The sequence below is a fragment of the Varroa jacobsoni genome, unplaced genomic scaffold (assembly GCF_002532875.2).
Source record: "Varroa jacobsoni isolate VJ856 unplaced genomic scaffold, vjacob_1.0 scaffold_285, whole genome shotgun sequence".
Lineage (NCBI taxonomy): Eukaryota > Metazoa > Arthropoda > Arachnida > Mesostigmata > Varroidae > Varroa > Varroa jacobsoni.
In genome coordinates, this window is record NW_019213187.1 from 128,253 (window position 1) to 140,698 (window position 12,446).

Sequence of the window (12,446 nt, forward strand, 5' to 3'; positions counted from 1 at the left end):
TTAAACAAATAGAACGTTTTTTCATAGAGGCTTAAAAAAGCAACCTTAGATACATGGCAGAATGTGCAATGATGTACAGTAGACTTTTTTTTTCATAAGCAACATGCACTTGCGGACATTACGGACTACGATAAAATCAAAATGGATCAGCAATATCTTGAAAAAACATTGCTTATTAAATCATTTAGATCTCATAGCGATATTGAAGCTGCAAGATTTTACTTATTGGGGGTATTGGATACGTTACGGAAGTTTATTTGGGCTAGGTAACGTAAGAAAATATTACTTAATTTATTTTGAAGATAAAAATAAAGATGTTCATAAACGAAAAGCGATCTAGATTGTATCCGCAGTATGGGTGCAAATTTGTCATGTTTCTATAAACGATTGCACTGTCAACCTTTTGAGCGCTATTCCTCTTGTTGTTTCCTATCTAAAAGTAGTATCGCCTGTTATCCTAATTATTTATCTGTTATTATTATTATATATATATATATATATATATAAGCTTTTTAGTAATCAATTTCAATTGCGGAGTTCATTATCATGCAGTTTGCGATAAAAGCACGCTGCCATAAAAACCTAAAAGATGTAGACTAAGATGAACTTCCCAAGATTAGTTAGTTCGAGTTCATATGCACCCGACTAGTTTGCAGGCCGCAAAGTCGAAGCTAATATGTCGCTGTAGGTGGCAGGTTTTGATGAAACGTGTTCACATTAGAAAAGTTCAAGGCTTTGCTAGAAGTTTCAGATATGCTTTCAGTCAACGTAATGGGTCTGCAGAGGCCATTGTATCATTCATCACGACCGAGCTCGCAGATAAATATATAAAAAGTACCGATTTTTTTTTCATTTTTTCCGGCAAACAAATTCTTCAAATAAAAATGACATAAATAAGGGCCCAATTTTCGTACTGAGGATCTACGGCAACTAGCTTCCTGCTTTTCGCCAAAGCTAGCTTATTACTATTCAGATATAGCATCTTACCGAATGCTAATTAAAGGTTATATTATCTTAGAGTAACAGTTTATCCCTCGTTTTACTTGGCCATAAACAAATTGTAGAAGGTTGACTTATTGGCATCCCACATGCAATCTAATTACAGTAGGCCATAAATATCTAGTAAATAACTGTAAATAATTTTTGAAGCGTAGACCCATAGATAATTCAGCGACTGTCCGACATCATTTTTTGACCATCTGCATGTTTCCTTTCTTGTCTATGAACCAGATAGCTATATGCATCCTAAATATATGAAATATAAATAGCAAATAAACAAATCGAGCTCAAAAAATGCTATTTATGCCTTTTGCCGCCTAACTGCTAGTTGAAATGCGCGGATTCCTCTGCGACACGCGCCATCTGTTTCAGATCGCTACTACGACCATCAGGGAAATACAATCTTCATCATCCCTTCCATTAATGCCGTAACCCTTCCTATTCATCTGCTTTCTATATCCGTTTTTCTAAGCTTCTATCTTTTGCCTCTTGCTACTTTTTCGTTTTGTTCGCAGCGGCGAAGCTTCTATGCAACAATGTATTCTCATCATCCTCACGCTGAACACTGACAGTGATACGTTCCGAGCAGGCTGTCATCCGTGCTTCTGGCTTGCTCCCCTTTGCTGCCTATGGTAATAGCCAGCCATCGTTGGCACTAGCAGCAGCAATTCGTTTTACCACGGCTGCTGCTCGTGCCGTCACCACCGGCGTTCCTGTTCCTGCCGTGCCGACAGGTAAGAACGGACCAGTAGCGGTAGCAGCAGTGCAACTAACCAGAATGACGTTGACGGTTTCTGCTCTTTCCTGCTGCTATTGCTGCTGAGGCGGCTGAGTCACTGTGTCGCTGCTGCTGCTGTTGTTACGACGATAATCGTTGTCGTCTGTGTCAGTGTGCTGCTTGCGGTGGTGGACTGCTGCTGCCGCTATTCGTTACGCGTGTTCCGTTCGCTGTCATCGTTTAACTGACTGTGCTTTGTCCGCCCGTTTGTTGGTAGCTGCTGTCTGTACCGGCAGTAGTGGCACTAGAACTGTTATGCCTCCGACTTTTCCCTCATCCACCCATTGGCGCTGTTAGCTGCAAGTGCTGGAGGTCAGTGTTGGTGTTGTTATCGATATGGTGCGTGTGATAAAGATATCAGTTGGTTTGTGGTAGTAGCAGCAGCGGCAGGTCTCGATTGAGGGTGTGTGCGTACGCTCATGTAGAGTTGCCGGACTTGGGTTGTGTCTTTCAGGCCGTCTGCGTATCTGTCCGTCTCTCTTTTTCAGCGGTGCCGTCGATCTCTAGCGGATTTGTTCGTTTTGCTGCTATTCCTCCCCGTTAAAAGTTGTCGTCGTTTTGTGATTCGTCACGTTGCGTTCCATCCCCTCCCCCCTTCGCCCCATCGTGTATGCAGCTTCGATCAGCTTATGGGCGGTGCAACTATTACCACAGTATACAGATAAATAGACACGCGAAGAGTGTGTAAGAAAGCGGGGAGAGCTACTGGTTGTACTAGCAATAGCAACTGGCGTCAACGACTAACTCCAGTATAACAGTACCAAGTAGTTTTTGTGTTACGTCGTTTGCCAGTGTGTGTGCGTGTGTCTGCGTTCACCAATGCCTGTGCGTCTCAGTTCGCGTTGACAGCAATCTAAAATTTCGTCTCGGTGCAAATTCGCCTTCTGTTGCTCTTCTTTTGCAGCCGGATTATTACTAACTGATACGACCACGACAGGTGAGGACAAGGCGAGTCTTCTCCTGCAGTATTGCACTGCTAATGTACGTTTTTTTACGGAACGAATCGTGGCACAACGGCCAGCCATCTTAAGTCTTGTGTCTTGAGACAGTGGACCCAGATACTGGCGCTCTTTCGAGTGAAGTTGATGGTCGTCCCTAAACGACCAGCAAGTTGAGGCTACCTTTCGCAAATATAGAGAAATTACTACATACGATCACCGTTGCGCCGAGGTAGTGGTTGCTGTTTCTATCACATTTTTGATTATAGCAACTTGTGCACTGTACCCTAGTGTGTGTGCGTGAGTGTCTCCTTAATACCAGCTTCTCAACAAGCATTGTAATCAACTAGCCATGTCTTCAGACGCTGCGCCCCCATCGGAGGCGACGAAGCGGCTCGTTTCGAAAAAGCAAACGCTTGACGATGCATATGCGGCCCCAGCCAACTTCCTCGAGATTGACGTCAGCAATCCAATCACGCACGGGGTCGCCCGAAAGCGCTACACCGACTACGAAGTCCGCATGAAGGTTTGTGTACGATGAACTTCGTTGGGGTCTTCTCACTCGATACAACGCACGCGTCTACCAGCTCTAAACAGTTGTGATACAGAAGTTATATACATTATATTTGCAAAAAATTAACAAAAACAACAGATGTACGAACGCCGTAGTTTCTTATGTTTTCCATATACAAAGGGAGATGTATGGGAGATTGCAACATTCACATTTAGCTAACGTAGTTTCACCTTCACTCCTCTTACTTTTGCCTCCTTTTTTCATGTTACTTCACGTTTTCTGTTGTTGATAAGCTCTATGAAAATTAGCAGAAGGCTCAGTAGTTAACGAAGGAACTGGTGGTCGATGTTGATTTAGCCGGTTGATATCTATGGCAGGAGCAGCAGCACGTGCTGAAAACTCGTATTTTCCAATGACTCCCTTAAAACATAAAATTTTATACCTAGCTACGTGTTATTAACACATTATATATATGTAAATACATGTACGGATAACCATTTGAGTTCTGAAATTAAAAATGTTTCATGAAATTGTACAACACATTCAAATTTTGCAGTTTTTGTGGTGGCGGTATCTTCAAATTGATTTTCATCGGACTCACTTGCGATGATGCTCCACAACCGGGCTGAAGAGCGACAGGAGTAGGAGTTTTCATAAATCTTTACCTGTTATCTGTAGAATAGGAAACAGAGGATACGCGGGAGAATTTGCTTACGCTGCAGGAAATGGCTGGTCTGCTCAATTTGGCAGATGACTTAAGCTCACTAAGCGACACTCTTGGCAAAGGGAGCAAAAACGATACGCAGTTGTAAGGCGACAAATGAGTATAGTTGTTACTCGGTATTTTTTTCGTAGGAATTAATTTATGTTGTGAACAGTAATAACAGCACGAATATCAATGATAATCAGATAGATATTCCTAAAAGGAAAACTCCTATCCATACCATTATTTGTAGAATACAGACATATAATGTCATTGTCTCAGTATGACATTATGATATCTGTACAATTATAAATAACAATGCTGCACGTTTATTTTCATCCATTGTAATAATAGGCCGTGTTGCTGTTTATGAAGTCGTTTCCCCGACTGCAATGGTTCACCGATGTTCGTTTTTAAACCCGTGAGTCATACACTATTTGTGATATTGTATTGCCGACGGATCTACAAGTGAAAATGTTATAAACGACCTTCAAGGGTTTGGTGTGTTAGACATAAACTACAACGATTTGTAAAAACGATTGATCTCTCTATAGATTCATCTGCTCACCTAAGAATTACACTAGTAAGCACCATATCACTTTCAGTCAAACAAAAGAAAAGGGTTAACTTAAGGCATTTAAAGTAAAAACGTTACTTGAACTTAACAGTTTCAATACAATCATCTAATTTTCGTTCGCATATGTTACTATCAATTGATTATTCTAATGATAATTAAACAAAAAAACTTTGCTCTATATGCAGCATGTTTGCAAATGTCTCTCCCCAAGGCGACAAAAATTACTGACAAGCGAACAGACGTTCTCGTTACCAAGATACACAAAAACCGACAAGGTTTCCGTATTGCATTTACTCAACTTACTAATCGATAAAGCGAATTATTGTAACGCCTCTTATTGTCAACAAAATGATACGTACTACCAACACAATTTCCACATTCAACAGATACTCAGCTAACATGCTCGGAATTTTCATGTCTTACACAACAAACGTTTACTGTAACCCTTTACACTCTGATGACCCATATCGGTCATAAGACCACTAAACCGCAGACCCTTAAGCCCTTCATAGTCGTTTGACATTCCGATTGTTTAAGTTACTGTAGTGGCGGTTAGCATTAACCTGACAGTTGGTGTACAATCAAATGACTCAACCGGTAGTACCCCCGTTACCCCTGTTTGTTCGCCGTCCTTTGAAGCATTGCCTTTTACTGCATGTAATATATATCCGTGATGAATTCCTGCAACTCGACCATTTTTGAGCGTTAAATAAATAAATGATACCGCTGATTTGAAATGAAACTGCAAAGGTAGCTTGACTAGATGCGGTTCGACTGACAACGTCCACCAAAGTCAGTGTTTTTCGCGGCCATCCGGTGCGCTCGTTGTCAACAGATTATGTTGACCTTCTTTAGCGTACAGCTATTTCGCTCAAAGCTCAAGAGCAACATAAGAGTGTGTACATTGTAAAGGTGCAGCTCACGAGGAGACGACGCTGGTCTGCAGCCTACACGCGTTTGTAAGGCCGACGCCAGAGCGGTTAATTCTTGCGGAGGACGCCCCCCAAACGTAGAAGCTCGCCACTGAGGCTGTTGTTGCCGCTGTTCCCGCTCCGCCCGCCAAGCCAAACATTGTCACAACTAATATAACACTACCGTTGTTGGCTGATACTTGCTTGTGAGTGTATAGAGTGGGTGGGTAATCAATAAGACAATAGCACAACGGGAACAATTTTGCAATGTCAATCGATCAGCCTAGCGGTAGGCTTGTTCTCTGCAATTTTGCCGCCTGTAGAATAGATTCGCGCAGCAACAGGCTTCTCCGTTATAACACCTATCGCTGCTGTTGCCAATGTCTTTTGATGCTGCAAGTAACGCTCTCTTTGCTATTAACATGACCAGCGCTTATGGGAATAACGGCAATAAGAGTTTCCCTTACACTGCTTCCGCCTTTTTACGTCGAACGTAATAGGTGGGAAGTACAGGTTGTTGTTGGAAGCGTTCGGCATGTTTTCTAGGCGAAGAGACCTATAGAAAGGTTTGAATACAAGCACTTGACTTCGCCGTATTCTAGCACTCGAGAATGTGCCAATTGTAATCCTGACTTACATTCTGATCTACTTTGCTATTAGTCCTAAAGCTTCTGAATCTTGTATCACTAATGTCATTGGGCTTTTCAATGAATCGCGGATCTAAGACTAAAGAGTAGACGGAATGACTTAATGTAGGTGACATTTATGACGTGTTTGGTTCGGAACCGCTAAGTTAATCGAAGTTGTTGGCTGTCGGTTAATTCGGTGGCTATTTGAGGAAAAATTTTTGTCAATTCTGGCGTTCCACCTATGACTTACCACCAGAGGTCAGCTAAAGTCGTGGAGAATAAGCTTTTTTTAAATATTGATTTGGGTTTGTGTATGTGCTTTGTCAGAACCGTACTAAATACGAGTAAAGTGGCCTATTGCTTAATCGACGTTAGGATAACTATTTGTCTGAACATTCTTTTTTATTTTCCACAAGGTACGACGGGACATACATTTACCAAATTCATGATTAGAGGTTCTTACTTCAAAAATTATCATTTAGGGTACTTATCACATATTTGTACTCACTTTTTGTAGTTTAGCTAAACATGCAACTAATATTTTACACATGTAAATGATTTAGAATGTAACATGTGAGTGGTTGTTACCGAATGCGTTCGCCAGAAGTTTTTTGTTATTTAGTCCTAGAAATATATAAAAAGCTAGGAAGAAAATATTCCATTGCACAGTGATGTATTGATGGCAAATGACAAGGCTGACCCATTCCCATTGAGACTTGTGTGCATATAGACGGTGATAAAAATTCACACATTGCGAAACGCATTTATTTACCATATCTTATGACAGCACAGATTGATCGCCTCATTAAAGGTGCATTTCTGTAGCGTAAAAAGCATTAGATAAAATTCAAAGCGGTAACTTCTTTCAGCGAATCGCTTGAAAAAAGGTAACAAAGATAATCTTGCATTTTTGTGGTGAACAAATCGCCTGCAAAGTAGAGAGCACCTACACACGGACATTTAATGCTGTAGCTTTAATGCTATGTTAAAAGGTACAGGTCAGATTTGTACATTATTGATGAAAATAATCTACAATTAAGATCAACTATCTACATGAATTCTCCATATAAGTTTTAATGTTGTGTACTGTCAATGCATAATATGTTATAATGTAGACATAGCGTAAGCTTGGTTTTTACGGCGGTAAGTCTATACGTTATTATTTACAGCGTTCGATAATAATTTTCCGCATGTTTGTCTATATAGACTGAAGCTACGTGGCCATAAGAATCCTCGAAGCTTGGTACCGTGTATATTTTTCACACCCATGTTTCTTATGTTGGGGACTATTATTAATGGCTATGCCAAATGAATTCCTCATTATCAATATTCATTATCTCATTTAATTGTCTTTGTTAGATACATATAACACTAATGTGTAGCAAGACTACTTAGACAACAAAACAAGCTCGGTTATAAGAATGCTATAGTTTAATTAACAGTATTTTTAGACAGTTAAACTGCTGATTTTATCACCTGTGTTATTTTTGTTTGTACTAATTTCAGACAAACTTGCCAGTATTTAAACTAAAAGAATCTGTCGTTCGTCGCCGATACAGTGATTTCGAATGGCTCAGATCAGAGCTTGAACGGGACAGCAAGGTTTGTATTATTTTACCATTTGTTCGTTTGACCTAAATTTCTTTGCCTTCCGGCGTTTTCATTTAAGTAACATACCTACTGGATACATACAAACCACTGTAGTCATTTGCGTCACCTTGCTATTTTTTTACAATTAACAAATCAATGTTACCCCAATTAAATTCATAGCGATATATAAGACCCTTATGACAAGTATTTTTTTCCAATTATCTATTTTTTTCTCTGGTTACACAATAGGAGACGATGAAAACGATTCAAAATCGGAACGTCGATTTGTATTTTCTCGATATTTGTTCCACTCTGAAGCAATAGGAGCTATTTGTCTAAGACCGCGGTTTTTAAAAACATCTAAGAAATCTGACAAATGTATGTTCGTTTTTGGCGGATGTCATAAACTAGTTACTAATGAGGTGTTTCAAATTCATGCAGATTGTTGTGCCACCACTACCCTCCAAGGCGTGGAAGCGTCAGCTCCCCTTTCGTCAGGATGAAGGCCTCTTTGAGGACGAATTCATTGAAGAGCGGCGGCGGTCCCTTGAAACGTTCATCAATAAGGTCGCTGGTAAGCTGATTTAAAGATAAATGCTAAAAAAACCATGAATGCTCAATCGACAAAAATTGGCCCTTTTTGCGGTTAATCGACGATTTCAATCAAATTTCAAGATATCTGAAGTATCTCTGTTTATTATATATTCTAGCCAAGGAAAAGATCAGGCAGAAATAGAAACAGCATCAGTAGAACAAACTACAAGAAAACATTTTACCTAGGCTATTTAACACCGTCATACCTTCATGTTTATCGTCGCATTGCAGGTCATCCATTGGCGCAGAATGAGCGATGTCTCCATATGTTCTTGCAGGAACCAGTAATCGATAGGAATTACGTCCCGGGAAAGATCCGAAACACATAATTAGGATTTTTTGCACAACCCCGTCGCATAGACACAGTAACTAAAAACGAATTAGTACTAAGTGGGAAAAACAGAATATAACAGAGAAATTCGCAAGAAGTGACTAATACTACGGAATGTACGAAGACAAACGCAAGCCTGGGGTCTATTTTCTATATATATATATATAATGCATGGTATTGTAATGAATTGTTATTCCTATCCGTGCGAATACAGCGTCATTTGCTTAACAAGTGCTGTTTAATTGCAATATCAAACATTTCTCATTTCTTTTAGAGGTTCATCGCTTTGCGACGAAAGAGACCCTCTATGGCACATATCGTCGTTCCTTGATCTATCGTTTATGTCTCGGCAACCACAATTCCGAAATAAACGAGTCACCCATGATAAAAAAGATAAAATAAAAGAACAGCTGTAGCAGGAAAAACTTTACATTCACAATAGCGATATTTTATTCTTCATAGGAAGTTTAATTCATAGCCTTTCAAAAATAATTATAACTGACACATAAATAAACCTGACGTTAATGAAAGGGGTAAGCTCAACTTCCAGAAAGTGGTATTGTGTCTTATTGTCTTATAGCGTCTTATTTCAGTTTTATTTTGGTAATGATAATTACGATGATGATGGTTATTATTATCAAGATTGTAGTGATGGCAGTTTCATTATGGCACCACTCATAGTCAGGTGAACTAAAAATGTAGACTGTCCAAAGTGAACATGACTGAGATATTGCGACAAGGGCCCGCACGGGCTAAAACAGATACCTTACGGAGTTTGGCAAGCATGAACGAGTTCCACGAAGAAAACCACTTCAAAAACGGTATATGAGGATTATGTCTGAAAAAGCACAATATAAAAGACGAGAGCTCACTGGAAAACGAGTGTTACATCTTCTGGTCGGTCCGTAGCCCAATCACACACAGTTTACGGAACATGGCATAATGATACACAAAAGAGAAAATAATAAAGAAAGATTTTTCTCCTAATCGTGGAGTACCAACGAGCTCCCAGTAGGGATTGCACTTATCGTCAAGCCAAGTGATGTAAGGAGCTTCCGGCGGAATACAACCAGTGGAATACATATAGAACGACTTGTTGTACAACTCATTTTTTAGGGTGGTAAGCACGCTATAAGACAGCTGCTTTAGTATAAGACAATGTCAGGTCCTTTACGAGATGCTGCAGCGATTGAAATTTTTATCTTTTTTCGATCATACATCTATAAATCTCCTCGGTTCACGTCATTACTAATTCCTCTCTCTCTCATATTCTTAGCAGAAAAACGGCAATGCCAAAAAACCATTGGTTTTCTAAACATCAAGTTTTCGTTATGTCTATCCCTATATATACATATATATGCAAATCTTAGAATGAAGAAAAGCAGAGCTTTAATGCAAGTCTGGTGACACACTGCATCACCTGAAGTTTACAACTTAGGTCGCTGAATTCTGTTTGGTACGGACGACAATGGACTGTAAGATTAGTACGGGAGGACGGATATTGCTTGCAAACCTTCTTAAGTAGATATCGATATAACCATTTGTGGAAAAATTACCACGAGATGTCGGGCCCGGGTGTTTCCACACCGTAAAAACAAATCACAATGAGATCAAGAGAGAACAGCACGGGCTGCCTTTTCCAATGGCAGGCAAACAACTGCCTTTTGTCAGTAGTGTGTAACGTCTTAGACTGTACAGTTTAAAGCTCTGCGTGAAGTATATTTCTGACTGCAAACTTTTAATTATACGACTTACATTAGTTTACAAAACTGGTGCCATCATGGCTATCATTGCGATATAATTGGACATAAGAAACTGCAACCGCTTGATATCAGTGGATATATATAGTAAATTAATAAAGTGAGACTAATTGAAAAAAGCATAATACACCAAGCTCTTCGTTATCGCTCGATAAGAAACGAAACTGTTCCGATTACAGGTAGACCTTAGAATCGCGATATTTAAGCCTATTTATTGCAGAATCAAAGGTGCTCAGAAAAGCCGCCGATCCACCAGAACCTTACAGATATTATTATTAATACCGAAGATGAGATATATTCCAGTTCTACAGTTATTATCGATATTAAACTGTTTTAAGAAGTGGGCATGTCGTCATGGTCGACCTATATCTACCCTGTTGTCGCCATTTCATTTATATTAGCAAGAACTCTTAAATAAACGAAACCATAATAAGGGATCAAGCAACGAACGTAATATTGCATTAAATATTCACATTTTAAGCGAAAGCTAAATAATAGCTTCGGTGGAGAAGCTAATTCGAGAACAAGGGAAGTTAACAGAGGTTGGATTGCTGTGGACACTTCGATGCCAGATGGCGAGATACTCTCGGTCATTGAACTAATGTCAACTGCCGTAACCACCAGGCAAAAGCCACTCAGCTACTATAAGAGATGATTTACTCAAATCATTATTTCACCATATAGTATCATTATTTTTTTTATTTTATTTTTCTGCCATTATAACGTGATTACATAAACGACCAGTTGCTAACTAAAAATGACAACATCAGTAAACGTCGTCACGGATAGGAAAATGTAACAATGAACACAACACGTTAGTTCAGTATTTTTTGGGTTAACACGAGGAAGAATAAGTAAGCCGGCCTTGGGAAGACGGCATGGCGTCTTAGAGCCGTAAGAACTATAGATCGATAGAAAATGACAACAGCTACAACCGCGAAACATCAGAATAATAAAAGAATTAAATCTTATGTCCATACTTATGTCCACCTCTGTCCTTTTTGCGCTAGTAGAGGATCGATACGAGTTCGAAACGCAAATATCCGGATTTCTTCATCATAGGTTATTGTGTCGAATATGATCAACGCGGAAAGATTCTATGCGAAAGTGCGTGTCTACTTAGGCGTCTTTGCTGTACTGGTTCGCGTATCTTCTCTTTTTTGTTGTTGTGCAATGTATAACGATTAGAATAGTGAGTCGAAGCTCTTAAAGTATTTCATAGTTAATCTTGTAAAATAACAAATCGAGTCAGTGCCTAACTATCGCTCAAAGATATACTCAGCTGTAATTTCTGAAGGTTTGTTTCATCACCCTAATCTAGAAATGTAAAAGAATGTAACAATACATTAAACACTATTTAGCTATATATTTTTTATTGCCAGTAGAGAAATATACTTAATCGTTCTTGTAACTGTTTCGTCGTTCTCCAATAAAGATTTGTTTGAAATTTAGCTGTTTTGCCACGAAACTAAAAACGCTTATCAACGACATATTTTATATACATTTTAAAATGCTTTTTATTGTTTTAATTATTGCTATAACTATTGAGAGTGCTGTTCATATTTTTGCTCATCATTGCTCTCGAAAATTGCTTTTTTGTGAGCTTTGTAATTTTATTATGTTAAGGGGAAATTGCCATCGTATGGAAGCTTGTGCTTGGATAATTCTCTTTAAACTGAATAATGGACTGTATTGCATAATGATTTTGTTTTTACTTGTACCCCACAAAAATTCCCAAATTCCACCGTTTGAGGGTTTCAGCTCCTTGATGAAAAAGGGTAAACCCGAAGGACATAAGTCTATAGACGGCATCCTTGTTGAAGCATTTTAAAAGCGCGTGCATCGCTAGCTGACTTCCTAACAGCTAATTCGTGCTATTAGTATTCATAAAGTTTTATTGATTTCACAGGTGCCAATTCTTGTACGCGCATTTCTTGGAAGCTTTTCATTGCGCATTTTTTTCTGGAAACATGTGCGTATGCTACAACATTTATGTTCTCAAATTTTCCAGAAGGTACTGGGTGTCAGAAGGCGCCATATGATCGAAAAAAAATCAATATTGCGTGCATCACTAGAATTCGGTAGCGTGAAAGCTTTTAGCTTTTATTTCAGTTCTAACATA

At 39.2% G+C, this 12,446-nt stretch overlaps 1 protein-coding gene across 4 annotated transcripts; it reads left to right on the forward strand.

Moving 5' to 3' along the window:
* The first annotated feature begins 1,582 nt into the window (after positions 1 to 1,582).
* Snx3 (sorting nexin 3) lies at positions 1,583 to 10,449 on the forward strand. Of its 4 annotated transcripts, none has more exons than XM_022830664.2 (5): positions 1,583 to 1,733; positions 2,682 to 3,241; positions 7,556 to 7,651; positions 8,081 to 8,213; positions 8,465 to 10,449. In XM_022830664.2, the coding sequence occupies exons 2-5, from the start codon at positions 3,068 to 3,070 to the stop codon at positions 8,560 to 8,562; spliced, it is 501 nt and encodes a 166-aa protein (XP_022686399.1). In that variant the 5' UTR covers positions 1,583 to 1,733; positions 2,682 to 3,067; the 3' UTR covers positions 8,563 to 10,449. The 4 variants fall into 4 exon arrangements, with proteins under 4 accessions (XP_022686399.1, XP_022686396.1, XP_022686398.1 ...); XM_022830661.2 differs by lacking the exon at positions 1,583 to 1,733 and adding an exon at positions 1,841 to 2,089 and having other exon boundaries at positions 2,232 to 3,241; XM_022830663.2 differs by lacking the exon at positions 1,583 to 1,733 and adding an exon at positions 1,841 to 2,089.
* The last annotated feature ends 1,997 nt before the right edge of the window (positions 10,450 to 12,446 follow it).